This window comes from Pongo pygmaeus, chromosome 3 (genome assembly GCF_028885625.2).
Source record: "Pongo pygmaeus isolate AG05252 chromosome 3, NHGRI_mPonPyg2-v2.0_pri, whole genome shotgun sequence".
NCBI classification, from domain to species: Eukaryota; Metazoa; Chordata; class Mammalia; order Primates; family Hominidae; genus Pongo; species Pongo pygmaeus.
Window position 1 is genome coordinate 174,546,299 of NC_072376.2, and position 25,649 is coordinate 174,571,947.

The following is a 25,649-nucleotide window of genomic DNA, read 5'->3' on the forward strand; positions in this document are numbered from 1 at the left end:
TCTCAGAGTGCTGGTATTAGAAGTGTGAGCCACCATACCAGGCCCTTGTGATTTTTTAAGTCTATGGAGACATATATTAGTATAGTTCCCTCTCCCTTTTGGTTACTCAGTGCATGGACTATCTTTTCCAATCCCTTATCTTTCAAACTTTCAGCATGATTATACCTAAAGTGAGCCTCTTGTAGACAGCATATAGTTTGATCCTGTTTTTAATCCATTCTGTCAATCTCTGTCTTTTGATTAAATAATGTAAGCCATTTATATTTAAAGTACTTAGTGATAAGAAGGCACTTCCTTTTGTTATTTTGCTATATGTCTTCTATATGCCTTACAGATTTCCCATCTCATTTCCTGCATTATTGTCTTCTTTCATGTTTACTTATTTTTTTGTAATGAAATGTTTAAATTTCTCATTTTCTTTTGTCTATATTCTGCAGCTATTTTCTTTGTGGTTAGCATGGGGATTACACTTAATATCCTAAAGTTATAGCAGTTCTATAATAGCTAAAATTCAATAACATACAAAACTTTCCTCTTTTAACAGCTCCATTCTGATCTCTTTCAGTTGTTTATGTCACAAATTACAGTTTTGTACACCATGTGCCAAAAAAATAAACAAATAATTCTTTTAAATGCATTATTTTCTTAAATTATGTAGAAAACAAAAAGGGTTTTTGCAAATCAAAGTTACAATAATAATAACTTTCAGACTAATAATATGTATGCATTACTCTCATATCAGGTAAGAAACAAAAAGTGAAGTTACCAAATTTTATTATAATAATATTAGATTTTGGGATTGTCCATGTATTTGCTTTTATAAAGACCTTTATTTCTTCATATGACTTCAAGTTATTGTGTAGTGGTTTTTTTTTTCTTTTGAGACGGACAGAGTCTCACTCTCTTGCTCAGGCTGGAGTGCAGTGGCACAATCTTGGCTCACTGCAACCTCTGCCTCCCAGGTTCAAGTGATTCTCCTGCCTCAGCCACCTAAGTAGTTGGGACTACAGGCGCCTGCCAGCACGTCTGGCTAATTTTTTGTATTTTTAGTAGAGATGGGGTTTCACCATGTTGGCCAGCATGGTCTCAATCTCCTGACCTCATGATCCACCCACCTCAGCCTCCCGAAGTGCTGGGATCACAAGCATGAGTCACCGTGCCTGGCCTGTGTAGTGTTTTGGTTTATTCATATGTTTGTTTCATTTACTTTGCTGGGCTACCTTGAACATTTCTTACAGGACAAGTCAAATTATGGCAAACAAACTCAGCTATTGTGTATCTGGGAATGTCTTAATTTCTACTTCACTTTTGAAGGACAATTTTTGTGGGATATAGGATCCTTGATTGACTTTTTTTTTTTTTTTTTTTGTCTTGTAGTACTCTGAATGTATGGATCCACTGCCTTCTGGCCTCCATAGTTTCTAGTAATAAATCTGATAGCAATCTTATTGGGATACACAGTATGTGTAGAGTTGTTTCCCTCTTGCTGCTTTCGTAATTCTTTCTTTGGCTTTGGCTTTTGAAAGTATAATTCCAATGTGTCTTGATGTTGGTCACTTTTGTTTATCTTACTTGGACTTTGTTGATCTTCATGGATGTTTATATTCATGTTTTTCTTCAAATTTGGAAAGTTTTTAGCCATTATTTCTCCAAATATTCTGTTGGCCATTTCTCTCTCTCTTCTCCTTCTGGGACTGCCACAGTGCGTATGTTGGTACACTTGACTGAGTCTCCCAGGTCCCTTAGACTTGGTTCACTCCTCTTCAGTTGTTTTTCTTTCTGGTCCTCAGACTCAATAATTCAATTGTCCCATCTTCAAGTTAGTTTGTTTTTCTGTCTGCTGAAATCTGCTTTGGAATACCTCTAGTATATTTTTCATTTCAATTATTGTACTTTTCATCTTTCGAATTTCTAAATATTTTTTATTCTTTACTGACATTTCCATTTTGTTTTTACATTATTTCCTCAACTTCCTTTTTATCTTTAGTACTTTGAGCATCTTTAAGATAGCTGTTTTAATGTTTTTATCTAGTAAATCTGCCTCAGGTCTTTTTCAGGAATACATTCTGTTGATTCTGTCTTCTTTTTTTCTTTTTGAGAGGGAGTCTCACTCTGTCACCTAGGCTGGAGTGCAGTGGTGCGATCTCAGCTCACTGCAAACTCTGACTCCTGGGTTCACGCCATTCTCCTACCTCAGCCTCCCGAGTAGATGGGACTACAGGCACCCACCACCACACCCAGATAATTTTTTTTATTTTTATTTTTAGTAGAGATGGGGTTCCACCATGTTAGCCAGGATGGTCTGAATCTCCTGACCTCGTGATCCACCCGCCTCGGCCTCCCAAAGTGCTGGGATTACAGGCAATTCTGTTTTCTTTAAATGACCATACTTTCCTGTTTCTTTGTATATGTTGTGACTTTTTTTTTTTTTGAAGACTAAGCATTGAAGTCTAATAATTGTGATAATTCTAGATATCAGATTCTTCCCCTTCCTCATGTTTGCTGTTGTTTTTTTTTTTTTTTTGAGACAGAGTTTTGCTCTTGTTGCCCAGGCTGGAGTGCAATGGTGCAATATCGGCTCACCACAGCCTCTGCCTCCTGAGTTCAAGCAATTCTCCTGCCTCAGCCTCCTGAGTAGCTGGGATTACAGGCATATGCCACCACACCTGGCTAATTTTGTATTTTTAGTAGAGACAGTGTTTCTCCACGTTGGTTAGGTTGGTCTCGAACTCCCGACCTCAGGTGACCCACCCACCTTGGCCTCCCAAAGTGTTAAGATTACTGGTGTGAGCCATATATACATGCCCAGCCACTGCTGTTTTTTTATTTGCAATTTTTGCTTTTGTTTATTATTGTAGGCTATCTCTGTTCCAAGGTTCAGCCTAATGCAAACTTAAAGTCTTCTAAGGTATTTTTCTGAGCCTTTCTCTGGGCACCAACTGGTCACTTTCTAATTTTTCTATATGCACTTGTTTTTGAATAAACTAGTATTTAATGTCTGGTTCTAAAATGAAGAACTAGAGAAGAATGAAGGAGGAGTATAAACAGACACTAAGCCTTTAAATGTCCTGGAAGTCACTTTTGCCAAAGGAAGAGGAGCTTGGAACAATGTGCAAGGTGTAACAACAATGTTCACCCACCTCTTTCTGTAGCTTTGAAATCAGAAGTGTCAATCAACCATCAAAGAACGGATACTCCAAATTTAAAGGACAGCATCCTTTTTGCTTACCCTGGCTCCTGCATTCTGCATGCAAGCTGCTCCTGTTTTTGTTGTTTTTGACAGTTAATATTTTAATAGATCATATGTTTATCAATTCCCTTGCTCACTATCACATCAAATTTACAGCTAATTTTTCTGATTCCTGAAGTAAACCATTTGTTTCCATGTTGTTTCCATTTACGTTGGTGATAAAGTTTATGTTTTGTGTGTCTGACACAATAAACAAATCGTGCCCTAGTTTTATAATTTTTTAAAAATTTCCACTTAGTCTTTTTGTAATATTTTACTGTATTTTGGTATACATTATTTCTACTGAGAAATTTGCTACCATCTCATAGTAATTTATCTGCCTTTTAAAGATCTTCCTCTTTGAAGTGACACAACCAAAAGACAAAAGGAAGATCTTAAAAAGGCAGATAAATTACTGCCTTTTTAAAGTATAGTTTTTTTTTTCCATTTGAGATTCATTGTCCTCCTAAATCTGAGGGTTTACATAAGTGGTTATGTATTGTTTTATATTATATAAATTATTAATTATTATAGTTTATTACACTTTATGCAATTATTATTCATTTCAACCAAAATATTAACTTCTCCCTTTTCTTTCTATTATCTATTTTAGGAAATATTATTGCACATACGTTAGTCTGACTTTTATCTTAATTTCTCATTTATATTTTCCTTCTCTTTTCCTCAATACACTGCATTATTTGATTGACTGCATTATTTGTAATTCAGGTCTATCTCTGAACTTATTTAATCATTCTCCTCTTTTATTTAAACTATTGTTTAACATATACATAGCAATTTTAATTTTAATAATTCACTTTTAATTTTTAGAAGATATATTTTGGCTTTTTCAATTTTAGGAATTTATTCAAGAAATACAGGGTTATTATAAAACTTGAAAGTAAAATTATAACAAACAAAACGATCATCAATGTAGAAATACAGAAAAAGTCTCAATAGTGTAAACATTTCACCTCTGTCTAATTTTATCAGTAGATTAAATGTAATACTAGTTAAAAATTTAGCAGGAATGTATAGAAATTCATTACTGATAGTCACATATGCTATTTTTGGAAGTTAAATATAATATAATCATTTGGAAAATAATGCACCTTGGATAGCTTAATATGCATACACACACACAAACTCACATGTAATATTCGGTCTCACATTTCAACTCATGTATGTATATATGAAAAGAATTGAATATTTTGCACACAAAAATAAAGTGTACAAAATTGTAGCAAGTAGTATTATTCACCATAGTACAAATTTAAATACACCTTAAATGTCTGTTAGCAGTAGAATGTAGAAATACAATTCCGATACACAAATATAGTACATTATAATTATTTATGATAGTTCCTCTATAAATCATCACTAACACCAAATTACTGAATACTGATTTCATAAAGGAAGCGAAGAGTTATGATCTGTTGAGCTTCTGTTCACGTTATTTTAATCAACCAATCAATACACCACCATGCTTTATGTATGTATCTGTCTAAAGACACCTTATTTAATATACATTGTTAACTGATGAAGATGGAACTCATGGCCAACAGCATTACAACTCATGCCTTAACAAAACTTACCATTAGGCGCATCACAACTTTCTTGTACTTGGGTACTCTAGACAGCACTTCAACACTGTGTGTGGAGGCCATTTTAAACAGCAAAATTGTCAAAAGCACCAATTTTTTTTAAAGGTGTTAAATTGAGCATGGAAAGAATATTCATTTATAGTATGAAAGTTAAAACAAGAAGGCAGAATATCGTCTTGTTCAAATACAGAGGGGCATGTGTATATTTAGTAATAAAAAAGTTTTCACATCTAGGTATGCCCACAAATGACCATAAAACACCATGGTTATAAATAAATTTAAGCAAGTAGGTAACTACAAATACAGAATCCACAAGGAGAATCAACTGTAATCAGTTTCTCCACAGCAATAAAAGAAAGAATTACTTTAGCAACAGCTACAAACAAAATGATCTTGCAATCATAATGTAAAGCACAAATAGCCAGATTCAGATCGCGAATATCATATATATCCATTTATGCTCAAAATCAGCCAATAGTTATATGCGGTAATAGAAATCTACATAATAATTTCCTTCAAATAGGTAGTATCTAGAAGGAGTAATACAAATAATTATTATTATAATAACATGGTCATAAGGAGAATGCATTTGGACTGTGCCCCAATTTATCAACCTATAAAAATGTGTTAGATCCTAAGTTGAAAAATCTCCACAATCATGATTGTATCATATTACTATCTGCTTTAGCATTTTGTGAAGTCTTTTAAGTTCCCTTAGTATTTCACAGTAATAATAGGCATTTTGAAAAATAATACAGTTTATGCCATTATTACCATATCACTTGAACATTTTGTTATTAATATTTTATATTAATTTTAAATGTTTCACCATTATTTGAAGGTGGAATTGTATGAATAATAATTGATGTTAGCTCTTTCCATTTTAAACATCACTTAGATAATTTATATTCAGTGAGTGTAGTTCTCTAGTTTGAAAACTCAATTTGAAAACCAGCCTGGTTATTTCTAAAATATATTTCCAATTTTAATCCACCAGCAAGGAGTTTTGATAATCCCAAACTAAATGATTGTAATTTGTGTTGGCCTATGTTGCAGCTGAAATAAAAAGCCAATCTAGTCAAAATCCAGCAGTCTCAAAAATCAGAAACAAAAGAAGTGAAATATACAGCAAAATTTTTTCTCACAATAAATATCAGACCATTAGATTGTATATTCATAATAAATGTGTAACCTCAGGGCCTTAGGGTTTTCTATTAGAATAACTATTCATGGTTGTACTGCTCATTCTCATATTAGAAACTGAACCATCAGGCCAGTTATTCACTGTCCATTTATAAACCTGGAAGTGCCAGCTCTTCATAGAAGAAATATTTTTCGTGTTTGTATTTGTGAAATAAGAAACACAAAATAAGCATTTGTTAAATAAATACAGAATATATGGATGAAATGCTACATGGGCGAGTGAATGGATTGATGGATGGATGGATGGATGGATGGATGGACGGATGAATGAATGGATTCATGTGAAGTTGTTAATGACTTTTAGAATGTGTAGTCCTACTCTGAACATCCTAACACTTTTTGTAGTGCTAGACAGAAATCAAAATTAGAGGGTTAATTTCAAACCAATATTGACTGAAAACATTCTCTGTAAATGAAAAGAATGTTTTGGGTCCAGTTTCCGTAGAAATTTTGATAGGAAACAGGCATATAGCACTTCCACATGCCAGGGTCTCCTATAAATGCTTTACATGCATTATTCATCTAATTCTTAAAATAACTTTGTAGGATACATGTATTTATTTTTCCCATTTGACAGATTATACATATCTCATAAAGTTAGTTAACTTAATTTCCTCTGAGCTGAGAAGCAAAAGATGAAAATAATTAAGGGACTAGACTCTAAAGCCAGACTGACTGGACACCAACCCTGCACTCCACCTTGGTTGTTGTGCAACTGATTTCAGGTAAAGAGCATGGGCTGCAACAGTTAGTGGCTCAAACTTGAAGTATGAATTCGGAGAATTGTGAAAGCATGACCATGACAATGTTTATTAGAGATTGTTTTCTCTATCTCTAACCTACTTACATATTATTTATTTTACTACTACCTAGCAAATTCTACTAGGTTACTATCATCTAGTGAAGCCTACAATTGTCTTGGTCTTTGGTAAGAATAAAATAAGGAGGCCTCAATTCCGATTCTGTAATGATAAGCAGGAATGTCTTAATTGGCCTCTGCCTGCTCTGACTGTGCCTTCCTTGCTCTAGACATAATAAGCAGCTGGGAGGGAGATTTGTGTGGAGCTAGGCAGGTTAATATTACGAAGTGTTCATGGATCTAATTTTTGAAAACAAAAAAATTAAATTATCTCCTGAATTCATTAGGCTTAAGGAAAAGAATGAGAGAAGAGTTTGCAGAAAATGCATAAATTTTCTAGTTATCCAAGTAAGGAAACACATTGTCAGTGACAATCAAGTTACCTGGTAAACATTACTACAATGATATAAATATTTTTTTAAGATTTAGTTTTTCAAAAGTAGTAATTATTCATACCTGAACAACTTTTTGGGACTGCACATCAACAATAAGGACTCTGTCCAAAGTTGGCTGTGCAACATAAATGAACTTGTCTTTGACATTAACAGCTGATGCCCACACACACCTCTGAACTTCATCTCCCTCAGCTTTGGGACAGACTTCATCCTGTAATTTAGGAAAGAGAAAATGAAATTTATATCTTAAATTATAACACATGCCTGACAATACCATGGGTAAAATTAATGTTTCATACTTTACTACTTTCAGCATCAAATGTTAAATATATAAATAAAGTTTAATTAGTAGAACATATTTCAGTTCATTAAATATGTATAGAAAGCAATGTAAATGAGATTCCTTTAAAATAAATTTTATGTTCTTAATTACTTTTCTAGTAAAATGTAGTTCTTTCATTTTTTTCCTACTTGGTTATAACTCAGCAACTTCAAAAAGTCAACATCTTTCCCCAAATTTTCCCAGTCTCAAGTTTCTTTAACAGAATAAATGTCACACTAAAGTATATTCCGAGTTTTACACAACATTGGTGGCTGTCCTTATGGCAAATTCATAGTTTTGTTAAGAGTCATATAATCTTCTGGAAAAGATTGCAGGATTCTTATAATTTGTAGTAAATCAGAGGCTTAGATAAATTATAATAAGGCAGTTATTCACAATGGTTATTTTATTTTTCAATCAAGGTCAAATTGTATAAAATCTTTCAATATTCCCAAAGCTTCTTATTCTGCTTCCTTACCCTAAAACTTCCTTCTGGTTGAAGACTGCATACTTTGTGTTAGATGACCATAAATGAGGCCAAAAAAGCCCCTCTATTTCCTCTTTTCCTTCATATTGTCAAAACATGATTGTGGAGGAGATACGCAAGCCCTTGTGATTTATCCTGGGAGTCACAGCATAAGTAAAAGCGTATGAAATGTTTTCAGGTTTTCTTTTATTCACTGTTCTATTACAGTTAGAAAAACCACTAATAAGAGAGACTGGTTAAAATGTACATAAAATGTACATAAAACGTACATAAAATGCAGGCTGGGCGTGGTGGCTCACACCTGTAATCCCAGCACTTTGGGAGGCTGAGGCGGGAGGATCACGAGGTTAGGAAATCGATCCTGGCTAACAAGGTGAAACCCCATCTCTACTAAAAATACAAAAAAATTAGCTGGGTGTGGTGGTGGGTGCCTGTAGTCCCAGTTACTTGGGAGGCCAAGGCAGGAGAATGGCGTGAACCCAGGAGGCAGATCTTGCAGTGAGCCAAGACTGCGCCACTGCACTCCAGCCTGGGTGACAGAGTGAGACTCCGACTCAAAAAAAAAAAAAAAAAAAAAATTATGTGCAGTAAAAAAGTTATTTACGTAATAATAATGTAATGATAAACAATTATTCCAGTATTTCATTTGATTTTTTTGTCTGACAATTAACGTCTAATTTCATTTATTTGTATACTCCAGTTGTTATCTCTAAGCTAATTTAGAAGAACACTATTTTTTCTAATCTGTATAAAACCATTAGTTTTTCAGCAGAGATAGCATTCATATGTATTTAATAATCATAAGACAAAAATCAACCACATTTTCATTATCAATATCACTAAGCATTTATTTTTAAAGATAATACTGATGGCAGATATACCACATTTGACATTGAGTAACCACATGGAACAACTAAAAATGTAACCTTTCCCAGGCTGCATAACCATTATAGGTGGTTTTCCTTTTTGCATAAAATTTGGAAATTAATGTAAATACCAAATCACTTTGCAATGAGACATCCAGTGTGTGGCCTGCTGTTTATGTTCTCCAAATGTCAGATCTAATTCAGGAAGGCTCTGGAGTGTCCATTAATTTTTAAGATCTGGTTCAGTATTGCATGGTTTAGGAAAATAAAACAATAGTGTTCTCTTCTAAACAGCACAGATTGTTCTAAGCTTCTAAGGCATAAGCGGAAAGACTGAAAATGAAGCATGTGATGTATGGTGTTTCAGGTAGTCTGGAGTTATGAAATTAATTCTATGTACCATGGCCATTACAGGTGACTACTCGGGAGGTCAACCTGAGTAAAGTCCTTGGTTCTCTTAAGGAGGTAGCCCAAAGGCAGAAGTCTGTCTTCACTACATGCTTAGAATGCAGTATTACACTTTCATTCACCAATTCCTACTGACACACTGTTTTCTAAGTCAACCTTTTCTTCAGAAATATACTGAATGTCAAGGACAAGAATCTGTTTTGCGAGAAACAAACACTCGATAAAATATGTACTTGAGAGGCATGAAGAAGTGGGAAAAAAGTGGGAACTAAGGTTGGTGAAAGGCTCTGAATACAGGGAAATTGTTTACAAATTCTTCGCCATTGTGTAAAACCTGCCAAAGTAATGAAAAGTGTGAGTGACCTGACACATAACTGTCAGCCAAACAACTGCTGAAACACGAAAAATTTCCACCCCTTTGTTTGCTACAGAACTATTCAACAGTAAAATAAACTGCTCTGCTGGGAATTATTTTCTATTTGGATGCTTTCCCTATAAGACACCCTTGACTAGACTTACAAGCATTTTTACAAAGCCATTAAAAGTTTCCTGACAGGCATCCTGGATTTTCTTTGCTTTGCTTTATGCTATTATTTCTGATTATATTATATTATTTCTCACTTTACAATAGCACTCTTTTATTTTCTCAGATTAATATTTATTTCTATGGAAGAAAAATAGTAGAGGAATGTTTTTAAACATGAATTAGAGATTTAATGGGACAAAAAGGAGACACAGAATCCAGAGATGAAAAATAAGATTAAGATAATACATACTGATGAGGAAAGCTGCCAGGGATTATATCAAAGAGTATTATTAAATCACTTTTACAGAAATGTATACTAACATTTAGAGTGAACAGAATTAATAAGATATTAAACTAATGGAGATGAGAGTCCAGGAAAAGACAATTCTAATTTATAATTAGAATGTCTTTCTTTTGGATCTTTTCCATATTTAATCACATATTTCCTACATATGTATTATACTTTCCCAAAATGTTAAGGAGTACAAGTTATATCGCTACTGATGGTATAAATTTTAATTAGCAATTTAAATAATGTTACTAATATCTGATTTGCTAAGCCAAAGTAAATCAAACAGAATCATATATACACTTGTCTTCTACTAGGATGTTGCCATTTTTATTTATTAGACTAATTATCTATTGAAAATACTTTGCCCTAAAATCTTTAAATTCCAATCTTTCCTTCCTCTTCTTCCTATTCTCCTTCTCAGGTCATCCTGCATCATTCCTAAATATTTCTCACAAACATGTCTATTTTCCTTGCTTTCACCTCAATAAGTTGCCGTCAGGACTACCTCCTCTCATCCTTCTATCTAATCTTAAAAGATGTGTCCACTACTCCTTACTTTCGGAAAGATCTGCCCTCAATTTTTCTTACAATTTTAACTATTCAAGTATTCAAACATTCACATTGCCCCATAAATTTAAGAAACACTTCATAAAACAGCTTCAATTGAATTAATATTTCCATTTCAATCATCCATCTAATTATCTTGAGACTTTTGAGCAAGCTTTCTGGAACATTACTTCCATTTCCCAACCTTTCGCTCTAAACTAACCATGCTTCACACTGGCTTTCATGACATCATCTCTTTTAAAAGATATATTTTCAAAGTCATCAGTGGCCTCAGAATTTCCAATTATTATCCTTTATTTCTCATTGGAAAGCATTTATTGAGAGCTTACTATGTGAAGAATATTGCGCAAAGCTATGTTTGAAAATTAAAAACATGAATAGGAGAGAATGCTTGCTTTCAAGTTGCCTGTAATTTCTGCCGCATTTAGCTGTTTCAGACACTTGATTTATCATAAAAGGTTCTTTCATTCTTGCAAGGCAGAGATTGGCAAATAATGGTCCCCCAGGCCAAATTTGGCCCACTGCCTAATTTGATATGATCCAGAAACCAGAAATGTTTTCTTTATCTTTTAATGGTTGACAAAAAATAAGAAAAAGGAGTACAATTTCATGACAAGTAAACATTATATGAGATTCAAATTTACAGAAATGAAGGTGTATTATAACCCAACTACACCTATTCATTTAAATATTATGGCATCTTTCATGTTATAATGACAGACATAAGTCCTGAAAAGTCTAAGATATTTACTTACTATCTGGACATTTGCAGAAAAAAAATGTTGCTGATCCCATTTTAGTATACATTCTGACCTTAGTTATCATTTTTGTCCTATTATTTAAATTCTTTCTGCCTGTGGCAGCTCCTTTATCTTCAGTTCCCTGGATGTGGCTTCAGAAAAGCCAAGGCTCAGACTTTAGTTTTCTGCTGTAATTCTTTTACATTAAATTCCTCTGAAAACTCATCCATTCTGATTGCCTAATTACTATCATGGTCAGGTAACAACCAGACACTAATCTATGGCTTTGTCATTCACCAGGCTTTCCTCCGCTGTCACCTTCCAGGAAAATTGTTGAACAGGCAGTTTCAAAGAGTGAGACAATATAGAACAAAAAAGTATACTATCTTAAAGGAAGCATTAAAGTTGATCCAAAACTTAATGAAATAAATAAACCAAAGAAAGAATGAAATACTTGCATACGTGAACACGAAGAAAGTGATTTGTATCACAAAAGTTTAAAAAAACTGAGTAGTTCTATACAATAGGAGACTATTGAACAGTAACGTAACAAAGTAAAATTCACAATAAAAATATTCCAAACATATACTGAACATAAGTATAGTTTATATGTCAAATATCTTGTCTTTTAGAAAAAAAGAGTAAAAGTATGGACTTTGGAAGATGTGAAACTAAAGCACTGAAAGAGCCATTAATTAAATGCTAATGAGGCCGGGCGCAGCAGTTCACGCCTGTAATCACAGCACTTTGGGAGGCCAAGGCAGGCAGATCACTTGAGTTCAGGAGTTCAAGACCAGCCTAGCCAACATGGTGAAACCCTATCTCTACCAAAAATGGAAATACAAAAATTAGCCAGGCATGGTGGTGCACGCCTGTAATCCCAGACACTCAGGAGGCTGAGGCAGGAGAATGGCTTGAACCCAGGAGGCAGAGGTTGCAGTGAGCCGAGATCACAGCACTGCACTCCAGCCTCGGCGAAAGAGTAAGATTCCGTCTCAAAAAAAAAAAGTAAATATCTGGTTCTCTGCATAGTTTGGATTACCAATGCGTTCTGTAATTTATGTGAATAAAAACAAACTGTCACTGGTATTATGAAGAACGTAGAAATACAAATGTGATAAATAAGGTGGCCTAACACGTATACATCCAACTTGGGTTCCAAATTAGGGAGCATTGGCGATCCACCCATGTTTGTTATGTAGACACTGCTAGAGAAGTACTGAAAGAAAACAGATGTTGAGACAAAGGAGGGGAGAGAGGGTTCGGTGTCTTAACGTCATTAAATAAAGGCATTTAAGTCTGAAAACTTGTGGAAACACCGCAGGCCTGGGTCTCTCACTGATCTAGTTAGTAGTTATGAAAAATAAACATATTTTAGTAGTTTTGCATTGTTTTACTTTTATGATTCTCTACTAATCAGGTTTCTAAGACAGGCAGAGAGTCCCTACCCACTTGTAACTGAAAATTGAATTGGGATGTTCTCTGGGCTGCCAATGTGTGTAAATTAATCACTCTCTCTGCTCCTTCCTGCCACAAATAATGTATAAGATTGCATCATAGGAAATAGAAAGAGCCGTCAACACAATCTTCTGTTTTCTACAGAGTTTCTTTTAATTACTCTTTCCTAGTGCCCCCTCTTTTGTAAAAAAATAATTAATACATTTTGATATGAATTTTAATTAATTAATTACAAATGTATAACTTTTATATCCATTGTTCATCAACAAATGTCCTGTCCATTAGCTAGAGCACTCTACCTAATATTTCATGAAAAGCAAAGATTTTCCACAGCTACTGAAAAGCACCCCAAAATACTTTGTCAAATTATTTTCAATTTATATTTGGCAGCCAAATTTCCGACACCTACATAATTCATTCCTAACTTTGAGGTGTTTCACTGATTTTTTTCTTGTCTGAATTTTCACAGAATTTTTATTTTGTGACATACAATTTGGCAATGAATCATATATTACATTTCCAATTAAAATGTTAACCTTTGCTATTCCTGTATTTCTACATTTCCCAAACATAATGCTGAAGGTACAATATTTGCTTGGTAAATATGTGTTTAAATATCACTTATAATAGCCAAAAAGAAAAAATAGTCAAGAAGTGGTGTATGTTACTCAATCACGATGTTAAACACTATGCAATGTCATGCAGAATCATTGAGAAACTGAATTCTAGAGTAGTACTAATCAAAATGTGGTCTGTAAACTGCTGCCAGTTGGCATACAATTTGCTACCAAGCTGAGGATTGCATAGAAATTGAAAATAACCATTTAGAACCTTTTATAGCAATTTGACATTGCCATAATATCCCTGTATGTGATCAGTAGACCTATCTACTTTAACAGTATTTAAACCAGTTTGGGTATTGTCAAATTTGCCTGGAGGATTTCATGTAGTGAAAACTACCTACTGGTTTTACAAGAGAAAAACAGAATGAGCAAAAATCAGTGATTTTTTTTTTTCTCCCACAGAGTTTAGGAAGCACTGATTTCATGCTTTTTTATTCTAGCGCTCTCTCTCTTTCAGTATTTCTTTCTTTTAAGTATATATTTTTAACTGAAGCTGTCACAATCTGAGTCTATTGCTGTAAATTTTAAAAGTGAATAATAAGATACTTGGAGAAATAACGTTCAGTTTATCAAATGCAAGAAATATAAATAATTATTCTGAATGAGGATTTATTCAGTTTGTCATAAATCAAGGCAAATACAACACAGTTACTTTTGTACTGACTTAGAATATTCAGGTTTAGATTCCTAGGATATATTTACAGTCATGTAGAAATATTTATCTCTATACACACATGATCAAGTCTGAGCTATTTGTGAATATGCTAGATATAAAGTTCCTTTCAATATTGCTTTGCAATATTGGGAAAAATCTTACAAAAATACATTAAACGATTTGGTAGCATTGAATAGCCTCCTAATTTGACCATTTCTTAAAGCACTGAGGATAAAATACTTTCATAATTTTTAATTGAGATTACTGCTTATAACCAAAGCAATACCTTTTTTAAAATGAGATATATTAAATTTATCCCATTCAATTTCTGATTTCGTTTATAAATATCATAAGTAGTCTTTCTCATATTAGTCAGAACATAGGTAGTCATGGTAACTTGGGGGCTCTATTTGCCTAATTTGTGCTACATTGACACACTGTTATGTAGCATGGTTTTGCTTTAGGATATCAAAGGTCCAAAGGCTACATTACAGAAATTTTTATTCTTTCTTTTAATATATTATGTCTTTCAGCAACACAATAAAAACAAAGCTTATGACACTATGCTATCATAAGCTGAGCACTGTTTTCTCTTTATAGATAGTGTATTAGAGAGGTTAAAAAAAACAGGCTTTGAGAACAAAGAGACCTTAATGTAGTGTCCAAGGGCGCACTTATATTATCTGTGCAAGTAGACCTGTTGAGGCTTGTTAACTCATTGGTAAATTGGGTATAATAATACTACCTATCACATGGAGTTATTGTGAGAAGTAAATAAAATCATATTTGAAAAGGTCAAGTGATCAATGAAAGTTACCACTTATTTTCATCTAGGAAATTATCGATGTGCTACATTTGACAAAAACTATAACAGTCTACATGTTTTTGATGCAAACTTTTTTTTAAATTCTACCAAATGTTTTGGAAGGAAGTTTGCTGTGCATGTTCAAGAGATTCAGAGAGCTACTTTAAATGTGGCATGATTATTGCGTATAGGGCAAGGAGAATTTTATTCTCTCTGTCTGGCGTTTGGCAGTCCCGTGACTGAGTAAATCACTTGATCTTTCTCATTTCTTTACCTGAAAATGGAGAGGATTAAATCAGAAGGTTGTCAATTTTTTTCACGAAAAAAATTATTTGAATTATTTCACCTCTGCTTAAATGTAAAATGTTATAGTGGTTTATAAAACTATTGAATTACATAAGAAAAGCTAGTTTTAAAAGACACAACTGTAGGGTGTTAAATTTCAAACGCTTACAGAACATAAAAACCAAATGCTAGATGCTTCTTGAATGCAGGACTAGATGACTGCTTTTCTGGCTTTTATGATTACTGTAAAGGAGCTGAAATCCTAGCTAGGGGGAAGGTCCGGGGGCCATTAGACACTGAGAACAGGAGAGGCAGGCACTTAATGTCTGTTGGGAAAGGCATACATTTGAATAGTAGGGAAGGCAAATTAAATATCAAGAAAAGGTCTAGAGTGAGGTCCGAAAAACAGAAAATAGAGCTTAACAAAAAGGTGTTGGAATTGAAAGCCAATATTAAAGAATTAAAGAAATAGGACAACTACTAGATGGATATCAGTAATTGCGAGTAATTGCAAATTGTATGAACAATGAGGGTTTATGGATGAAACTGATTTAAACCTAGTATGGATAAGTTGGAATCAAAGAATTAGATGTGTTTAAACTTTCCTCAATATGACGAATATTTGAATTGTATAGGAGCAGCGATATTCTTTCTTTAACTTGTGGCACACAGCACAATTAGTAGGTTGGTTAGTGAGGGGAAAAAATTAAAACTAGGGAAAAAAATTAAAACTAAAGAAAATAATTACCACATAACACATGAAGTTAACTGACCCCCAACTGTTGATTAATAAATTCTTATCATTGAAAAATCAATAAAATATTTGTTTGAAATGCCAAAAGTACACATCTTTCTGTACAATTTTTCTGACAATAGATATCCAGCCTTTTTATTAAACTTTGAAAAGAGGGAGTTTGGGATACTTTGTTAATGCAGCTTTTAAAACATGGCCACAGGAATTAAAATGCAGATTTTTTTTTTGTACTTCATCCTATCTTGTAGAATTCATTTTTGCAGCCTGATTTTTCATTTAATAGGTATTTTTTATTTCAAAGTCTGCATTATATTTGGTTTATTCATATGGGTGGAAAACAGAGACATGAATTCTGTTGAAATAAAAATTTTAGTTTTTAAAAGACATTTTATATGAATTCTAGTTGGATTTAATTCACTCCGATCCTCTGAATTTCTAATATTATTGTGGAATAAATTTCATTATTTCTTGTCATTACAAATCCATTAAAAAATCGAAAACAAACTTTTAAGGAAAAGCATCATACAGTTTGAAGATGGAACATCCGATATAATACAAGTTCTCCTTTCTCCCCCTTAAATGTTTCTCTCTCCTTTTAGTAATGACACGAGTTCTGATAACACATGTTGTGCAATTTCTATTTTTGGAAACCTAGTTGAAGAGTGAGACAGGTTTTATTAATTACTTTTCTAGATATGCATATGTAGGCTTTCCCTGTGATTATTTCATTCTGTCTACCAACTAAAAAATGTTGACATGGAAGGATAAATCAGGTGGATTTTGTGACTGCTGGATTATCCGCATTTGATTCAGTACAGTATATCACTTAGGAATTAAACTTTTTTTTTCCTCTGGCACATAATCTCACAATACAGATGGTGCTTAGTTCTTGTATCTTTCCATATTGTCTAGCACAGAAGTGCCTTATATGGAACAAAGGCTTAATAGGTTTGCAAGACTACTATTGACTGAAAAAATTACTCTGAGATGCAATCAATTTATCTTTAAAAACTATAAATGTTTTACAGAGATAATTATATGTGTTTAATTTTTAAGCATTACTGTAATTCACACATAAATTTGTTCTACATAAGAATGACTACAAAGAGCTTTGCATTTGATTTCTTACAGTTATGTGGTAAAATAATATTGGACAAAGAATTGTTATACATGTATACTATTGCTATGTTTTATCAATTAAAGGAAAACCATAAAAAAGATTTGTTTTTTAAAAAGCATCTTTTTAAATCTTTAGAAATGTGTTACTTAAAGACTTTGGCTCTGTACCTACCTTCATTTTAGATGAAAACAAATAAAAGGCACATTATCTTTGTCCATTACATTTATAATTATATATTTATTATCATATTGTATAAAATATTACATTTTATCTGGGCTCTTTTTTTACTGAAAATTTAAATAGGGTTCCAGGCCACATTATCCATTTTAGGAAAATTTTTCAGAGTAAGAACTTGAAAATAATATTGAGAATTCACAAAACCTGAGCTGGTGATTTAGTTCAAGGTCAATCCTTAGAAATATATACAGATTATATAATCAGTATGCTATTATTTAATTCTCTTAATTTTTCAGATAAGTTCAAAAGGGAGCTATCGGCTATTAGATATCTTTTGTGAAATTATATTAGCTACTGTTTAGTGAAAATCACAGATTACAGAGTTAAGTTTTGAATGTAAATGATACTAGATACATAGATTTTTAAACACATAATCTCATTCTCCCTTGCTCCTATCATAAGGAGTTAATTTTTCACTTTAAAATAGAGATGGGATAGAACTGATCACTTCTTTTTTCAGGATGGAAGCAATAACACTTAGGAGAGAGCCAATAGGCTGGGCGTGGTGGCTCATGCCTGTAATCCCAGCACTTTGGGAAACTGAGGTGGGGAAATCACCTGAGGTCAGGAGTTCAAGACCCGCCTGGTCAACATGGTGAAACCCCGTCTCTACTAAAAATACAAAAATTAGCTGGGCGTGGTGGCACGCGCTTGTAATCCCAGCTACTGCGGAGGCTGAGGCAGGAAACTGGCATGAACTCGGGAGGCAGAGGTTGCACTGAGTCGAGAACATGCCACTGAAATCCAGCCTGGGCAACAGAACGAGACTCTGTCTCAAAAAAAAAAAAAAAAAAAAAAGAGAGAGAGCCAGCAAATAGATCCCATTCCCCATTCTGGCAGAAACAACTTGGTAGAGTTTTCAGGCAATATAGTTATGCTGCCAGTAGTTGCACCCTTCAAATGTGTTTTATGTTACATTTTCTTTAAAGGTGTACAAATGAGATTTATAATAGGATTATACAATATGCAGCCACATGTCAATTTCATCTCCCTTTTATCCTTCTATATCTTTAAAACAGCCTAGTTTCCTGATCTTTTGAAAAATATTTAAATTAGGAGAAATTCAGTAGTATTATTTCCTTTTTTGTGTCCTCAGTGTACATCTGTCTGTAAGAGCAACCATTACACCTGAGTGTGCTTAAAATTTATGTATCTGTTACGTTATTATTTTCTCTCTCCTGCCTATCACAATGCTTGACACACAGCAAATTCCAAATATGGATAAACAAGTAAACAAACCTCAATGCATGAGTGATAATTTGGAAGTCAATATTAAATGGGTCAAATTTAGATCTCATCTGTACACTACTGTAGAGGTATACTATGAAATGTTTATTTTAAAATATAGCCAGAAATATAAATATTATGTATGTCTATTATTAACTTCTAGTATAACTTTCTGTTAACGTGTATATATGCATATATATGTAATATGTATTTACATGAAAACAGCAGCTGCTTTAATTCTGTTGTTTTCTAAAATTTAAAAATAGGTAGATAGCATAGCTCATGGTACAACTATGTTGTTGTTTGGCGAGTTCTAGATGAAATATTGACTCTGCCATTAATTTGCCAAACAACCCATCATATGTCCTCTAAAACTGGATCAACAACATTTTGAAAATAAATGACTAACACAGAAAAAACGAGTTATAATGGGCAATAAGTCGGTAGCTTAAGTACTTAAAATATGAATGATAATTTTGAAGTTTAAGCTATTTTAATTGTAATTCTTATTATATAAGTCTTTCTTAATTTCCATGTAGACAACATGGTATATAAAATAATTATATAGTACATGGAGAAATGTAAATATATTTTAAAATACTGAAGAGTTAATTTTTAATATTTACCAATACAAACATTTAGTAAAATAAAATTGAAACACAATTTCCTGTAGTATGTTTTCCTTCCCTCACCACCTCCAAACTGATATTTGTGACTTTTTAAAAAATGGAAAAAAAATTTAAAGAAATGGATGTCTTCACTGTTAAATTGAAATTGTGAGAAGTATTATTGAAATATCAAAAGTAAACAATGAGAAATTAAGCCAGTGTTCAGAAACTTACAGTTAAATGAAAAGTTTTAGAAATGTTGAGAAAAATAAAAGATAAAGATTTAATCATTAAAATTGTAAATCTAATCCATGAGTATGCAAAATAATTATATATATTTCAATATATTTAGAAAGAAAAAGTTATTAGACTTGTATAAGCAAAATTATTGTCTCTCATAGAAGAACACCAACAGATAATATTTAATATTGATAATTCAAGAAATATCATCACTAACTACTTTTTTTAGTGATTAAATGTAGCAATTGATTGTATGAGCTGGAACTAGACATAGGGGGACATGAAGGAATAATCTACTATATTTTATAATAAAATCTTTTGTTTTATTTTATATTTGCCATGAGACTATGTTACCTTGAAAAAATAGGTACTTTTTTGTGTTAAAATAAATCTTGGATGAAAAGACTAAGTATTCTTTAAGACACATCTAATATGATAGATTTGTGTGATTTTGTAAACCTCAAGTAAAAGGTTTTGATGTTTAAATATATTTGTATCAATATTTTTTTCCGTCAAAATCTTCAATTTTACCTTTAAGAAGTTTCTATTGAAAAATCTAAATAACCTTAAACACGTTTATTTGTAAAGTGTGCGGAATGCACTTTTACATGCGTATAAGTGAGTCCTTATTCGTCATATAAAAATGTTGTCGATGGATTATCTGAGACACACAACATTCTGATCGCATTCATCCAAATACCTTGGCTATTTGTTATCGATAATCTCTTGAAAGGACTTCATATGCTGCTTGGCCCACTTAATAATGCTATGCAACTCCATTACTTTTATAAGCTTTCCACTGTTGTTACCCCCAATTTTAGGCTTGCATATTAAAGCCTAACAGAAACACAAAGTGAGAATTATATAACAGTGTGATTACTAAGGAAGCTTTGTAAGACCTCTTTACATCTACGATGTCAAGCACCGATTTCTTAAATTCATTTTTTTTTAATCTACAGAATAATCTTCTAAGGAATAGTTAGAAGTAGTTTACATTCCTCTCTTCAGGAAGCTCTTTGCAGGATATCATTATAACCACAAAGGGACTAAAGCTCACATTTTTATCACTGTATAACTCTCTGTAAGTTAAGCCATGTTTGAAAAGAGACACCCTGAGGAAAAAAAAAGTGGGGAAACATTTTGATTCCCTTTCTGAAAGACAGTGGTGTTGTATTCAAAAGATTACTCACTGGCTTCATGGGGGAATGAATTGTTTGCATCATGTAAAGAGGCTGGTATTTCAAATGACTATTTTTGAGGACCAAGTTTGCAGAAGTATAAGTGGACTAGAAACAGAACAAGGGAATTGATGAACACCCTGAAGGCTGCTTTGTTTGAGATAAAGGACAACAACAGCAGAGAAAGAAATGTGGACCATTGAGCTTCCCAATTTCTAATCTCAGTTTCAATTTCTTGAAACGTAAGTATTCTGGACATTACAAACAACCTGTTCCTAAGCAAGAATTATTTTCTAACAGACTGGTAACAGTAGTTTATAAAGGTAAAATAATTTTGGTTTGTGGAAACACCAAACCTGGATAACAGACATTTTAGAGGAGACTTACACCAGACTCCCTGTATAAAGTATAATGAGTTCAGTTCTACAGTTCAGTATCATTTAAGTTAGCATTAAAACCAGGAATAGGCTGGCTGAGGTGTCTCATGGCTATAATCCTAGAGCTTCAGAGGTTAAGTCAGGAGAATCTCTTGAGCCCAGGAATTAGAGACTAGCCTGGGCAACCTTGCGAGTCCCGTCTCTACAAAAATTGAAAAAAATTAATCAGATTCAGTGGCGTGCACTTGTAATTTCAGCTACCCACGAGGCTAAGGTGAAGGATCACTTGAGCCCAGGAACTTGAGACTGCAGTGAGCTATGAATGCACCACTGCACTCCAACCTGGGCGAAAGAGTGAGATCCTGTTTCAATAAAACAAAACAACAACAACAACAACAGATCAGTAATAGATCTTTCAGGTTCCACAATATAAGACATATGCATAATAAGACATGTGGTCTTCTTTAAAGTTATTTTAGGACCCATTAAATGATAAGTAATACCATGGCATATGTGAAGAGCAGCAGCTAGATCTATAACAAGCAAAGAAGGTGACTGAATGAAAAAGTATCAAAGAATAAAAAAGTGATAGATAAGGATGGAACAGTAGTAGAAAACCAGAAGAGTAACAAAGTTGGTAATCTTGGGAAAGCTTGTTTTTGAGCCTGTAATTTTAAACATTTTTCCAAACTCCTTTTCAGTTTGACTTCTGAATCCATAAGTCTGAAATAGAATTCTATTTGCTTGAAGTTCATACTCTAGGTGACAAGATGAAATCGTGTGTACAACTAGGATAAATATAGAAATAATCATATCTAGTAAAGCTACATAACAAGATGGAATAAAAGATGAAAAATAGCTAAAAGTTTGTTGTATATATCCTCACCAACTCACTATCAAAAGCTGAAACCTAATGTAATCTGACATTGCACCAAAATTGAGTTTTTATTTACAGCAAGCAAATACCATTTTCTGAGAGATTTGATTCTATACTCTAAATATATCAGGTCTTATCTAAACTTTATTGATAAATGAGTTATATTGGGAAGTACACTGCTACTCTCTCTTAATGTCGACCATGAATTTGAAAAATATTATATTCATATTTAATCCCTTTTCATGGGAAAAATGGTTCCAAAAGACTCATTTCCACCACTGGTACTCAAGAAATCTGTCTTCTAAAATGAAACACATTAGCGTTTTTTCTGTACTAAAAACTCATATACAGTGCATTTACACAGGAACTTTTCACTGTGTGATCCTGAATTAATAGATCCATGAGGTTAGAGTCACTCTGAAACAATTCAATGATAAATTACTCTATGAAACATTTTTCATAAACACATTGAAAGAAGAATATTGTTTCATGGCAATTGTAAATTAAGGAGAAATATTAAGGTGGAGAGAGAGTTAGATGTATACATTTTTAAACTTAGAGAATGCATAAAACAATGAAGAACTAAGGCTCAAAGCAATGGAATTTTTGTTAAATGCATTTAACAAATGTTTCTTGGCCTGTCATATGTAAGATGTTGTACGGAGCATGTTGAGAATACAAACACTAATCAAACTTAATCCTTGACTACAAGAGATAGGAAGATGTGATGGTTGATTTATATGTCAGCATGGCTAGCCTATGGTGCCCAGTTGTTCGGCCAAACACTCGTCTAGATTTTGCTGTGAAGATGCTTGTGTGGTGATTAGCATTTATAATTAGTTGACTTAAAGTAAACAGATTACCCTCCATAATGTTTATGGGCCTCCTGTAATCAGTTGAAGTAATTTAGAGCAAAGACTAAGGTTTTTTCAAAAAGAAGGAATTCTACCTTAAGACTTCAACATAGAAATCCTGCTTGAGTTTCCAGCCTGCTCTATGAATTTAAGATTCAAGACTACGACTTCAACTCCTGTGTAGGTTTCCAGACTGATGGCCTCACCAGTAGATTTTGGACTTAAGACTGCAACATCAACTCTTATCTGAATTTCCTGCTGGCTGGCAAACCCTGCAAATTTTGGACTTGACATATCCCACCTGCAGTTGTGTGAGCCAATTCCTTAAAATAAAACTCTATATACAGGAGATGGATACAGAAAAAGATAGAGATAGAGATAGAGACAGAGATAGAGATAGAGACAGAGATAGAGATAGAGATAGAGATCAAAAGAGAGAAATAGAGGGAAACGTAGTGATAGAGGTAGTGGTAGCAGTAGAGGTACAGACAGAGATAGAAATGGAGAGCTTATTGATTCTGCTTTTCTGGATAAATATTTTCTGATTGCATAATATTCAACAAATTTCTCATGAAATTACTTTGTAATTAGAAATATATTCTTAAGAGAATGTAGCACCAAATAACTTCCACAATCTGAATTGCTATCTATCTTGTTTTTAAATGTAGAAAATATTACCTTCATATAAAAATTATTTAGTTCAACACTTATTCTCAAAGCATAACATCATCAATGCACTTCTCATTCTATTGCTGTATACTTGTATGTACATGACAGTATTTGTGTATATATATTCCAAATATTTAAGCTTATTTTACATTAAGGAATGAAAAATGACAGAGTAATATAAAATGAGTTTAATTTACTCTAGCCTTTTTTCATATATGTGGCATATAATAATTACATAAGAAATATCTTTCTTTTATATCATGAGTGTTTCTCCATATATTCTGTATTTAAAAATCATAAGCAGAAATTAGTTATAACAATTCCCTTTTAAAATATTATTCTTGGTTCTTTACAAAATGTTGGTCACCTTAAATTTCGAGCTGTATTTTAATTTCAACATCCAATGCAGTAAAAATGTCATAAATGTTTTCAAAACCAAAATACTATTTGATAGTATTCTCCTTTCTTAAAAATGCAACAGCCTTTTCTTTTTAATCCTTTTATTACTCTTCCATAAGAGTACAGAAACCTTTATAAACTTTTTAATATAGTATAGGAATGCAAACTTTCTATCCTTGCATGTATTTTAATATTGAAGTATATGTTTCTAGAATAACTTCATATTCTATAATATTTATCTCACATGCGATATGACTGTAGATTTCCAGGGGTTGTGACTTTAAAAATCTGATATAGCAGATTAGTTATTAGTAACTAGTTATCTCTGCTTTGTCGCTGTTGTTGTATCTTTGTGGATAAGGGTTCACTGTCTGAAGAAAATAAGTTAAAGTTGTCATCATTGATATTTGGTTTCTATTTCCTCTTTAATATTTAATTTCTTATCAGAAAATTATACATAGTTTGTATATATAATTTTTCTCTGTATCTATTAATATATTATGTATCTTTATTTCTCTATGTATCTATACATAAACATATATGTATACATAGAGAGACCTGTATACATCACATTGCTTTGTCCTACATCTCTATGTCTCTATACATATACATATATATGTATACATAGATAAATATACACATTTAATTGGATATATAGAAAAATAATATGTGTATACATAGAGAAATAAATATACACAATTCTACATTGTTTTTCTTTAGTTGTTTTAGGAGGACATCTGAGTATTATAAAGCTTTAAAGAGAGAAATTCAGGTAAATAATGCTCACATCCTTGTTGCCCTGACATGTTGCAAAACTGTCACATCAAATTTTTGCTTGTTTTTTTTTACTTGAGATTCCAAGTGATTAAATTAACTCACCCAGAGCTGTCAAGAAATGTTCTGGGAAAGCATGCTCTTTAAGACTTGAGTCACATAGTAATGAAGCATTTACTGATACCTTGAAATAGCACACATGTGGTGCAGGAAGAACATTCTTTGTCTCTAAATTTGCAAATCAAATTCCTGAAGTGATAGTTTTGTGATGAAGAGTACGGATTTCACAGCCTATCTTATTAGTATTAATAATTGAAGTTTCAAATTCTGTGATATAGCCAAGACGTGTGTCATTAGCTGCAAAACTGCTAGTTCTGTAGAAATCAGAGAGAAACACTCTCCTATAAAATTATTTTGCTCTGATTTAAATAATAATATTTATATTGAACACCACACTACCTATATCTGCATGTTAGTCCATATTTCTTATTCAGAATATTTTTGTAAAAATATGAGTGTGGCTTAATTATTTCTTTTATCAGCAATAATTTGTTTTTATTCATGTGCTTATGTATTACATACATATATGCACATAAACACAACTTATTCAAAGACTGACTTAATAATGATAATGTAAGATTATAAAAGAAAATAGGGCCGGGTGAAGTGGCTCATGCCTCTAATCCCAGAACTTTGGGAGGCTGAGGAGGGTGGATCATGAGGTCAGAAGTTCGAGATCAACCTGGCCAATATGGTGAAACCCCGTCTCTACGAAAAATACAGAAATTAGCCGGGCTTGGAGGCACGTGCCTGTAATCCCAGCTACTTGGGAGGCTGAGGCAGGAGAATTGCTTGAACCCAGGAGGCGGAGGTTGCAGTGAGCCGAGATCGCGCCATTGCACTCCAGTCTGGGTGACAGAGCAAGACTCTGTCTTAAAATAAAATAAAATAAAATAAAATAAAATAAAATTCCATGTGCAATTTAAGATTTTTTGCATGTATAATTAAGTT

At 32.9% G+C, this 25,649-nt stretch overlaps 1 protein-coding gene across 2 annotated transcripts in view; it reads right to left on the reverse strand.

The window, feature by feature from the left end:
• Positions 1–25,649, reverse strand: part of FSTL5 (follistatin like 5) — an 814,279-nt gene that overhangs the window by 90,079 nt on the left and 698,551 nt on the right. For both annotated transcript variants that reach the window (XM_054485700.1, XM_063664253.1), the window contains one exon: positions 7,352–7,501. In XM_054485700.1, coding sequence (XP_054341675.1) covers positions 7,352–7,501 — 150 coding nt within the window. The remainder of the gene's footprint in view (positions 1–7,351; positions 7,502–25,649) is intronic.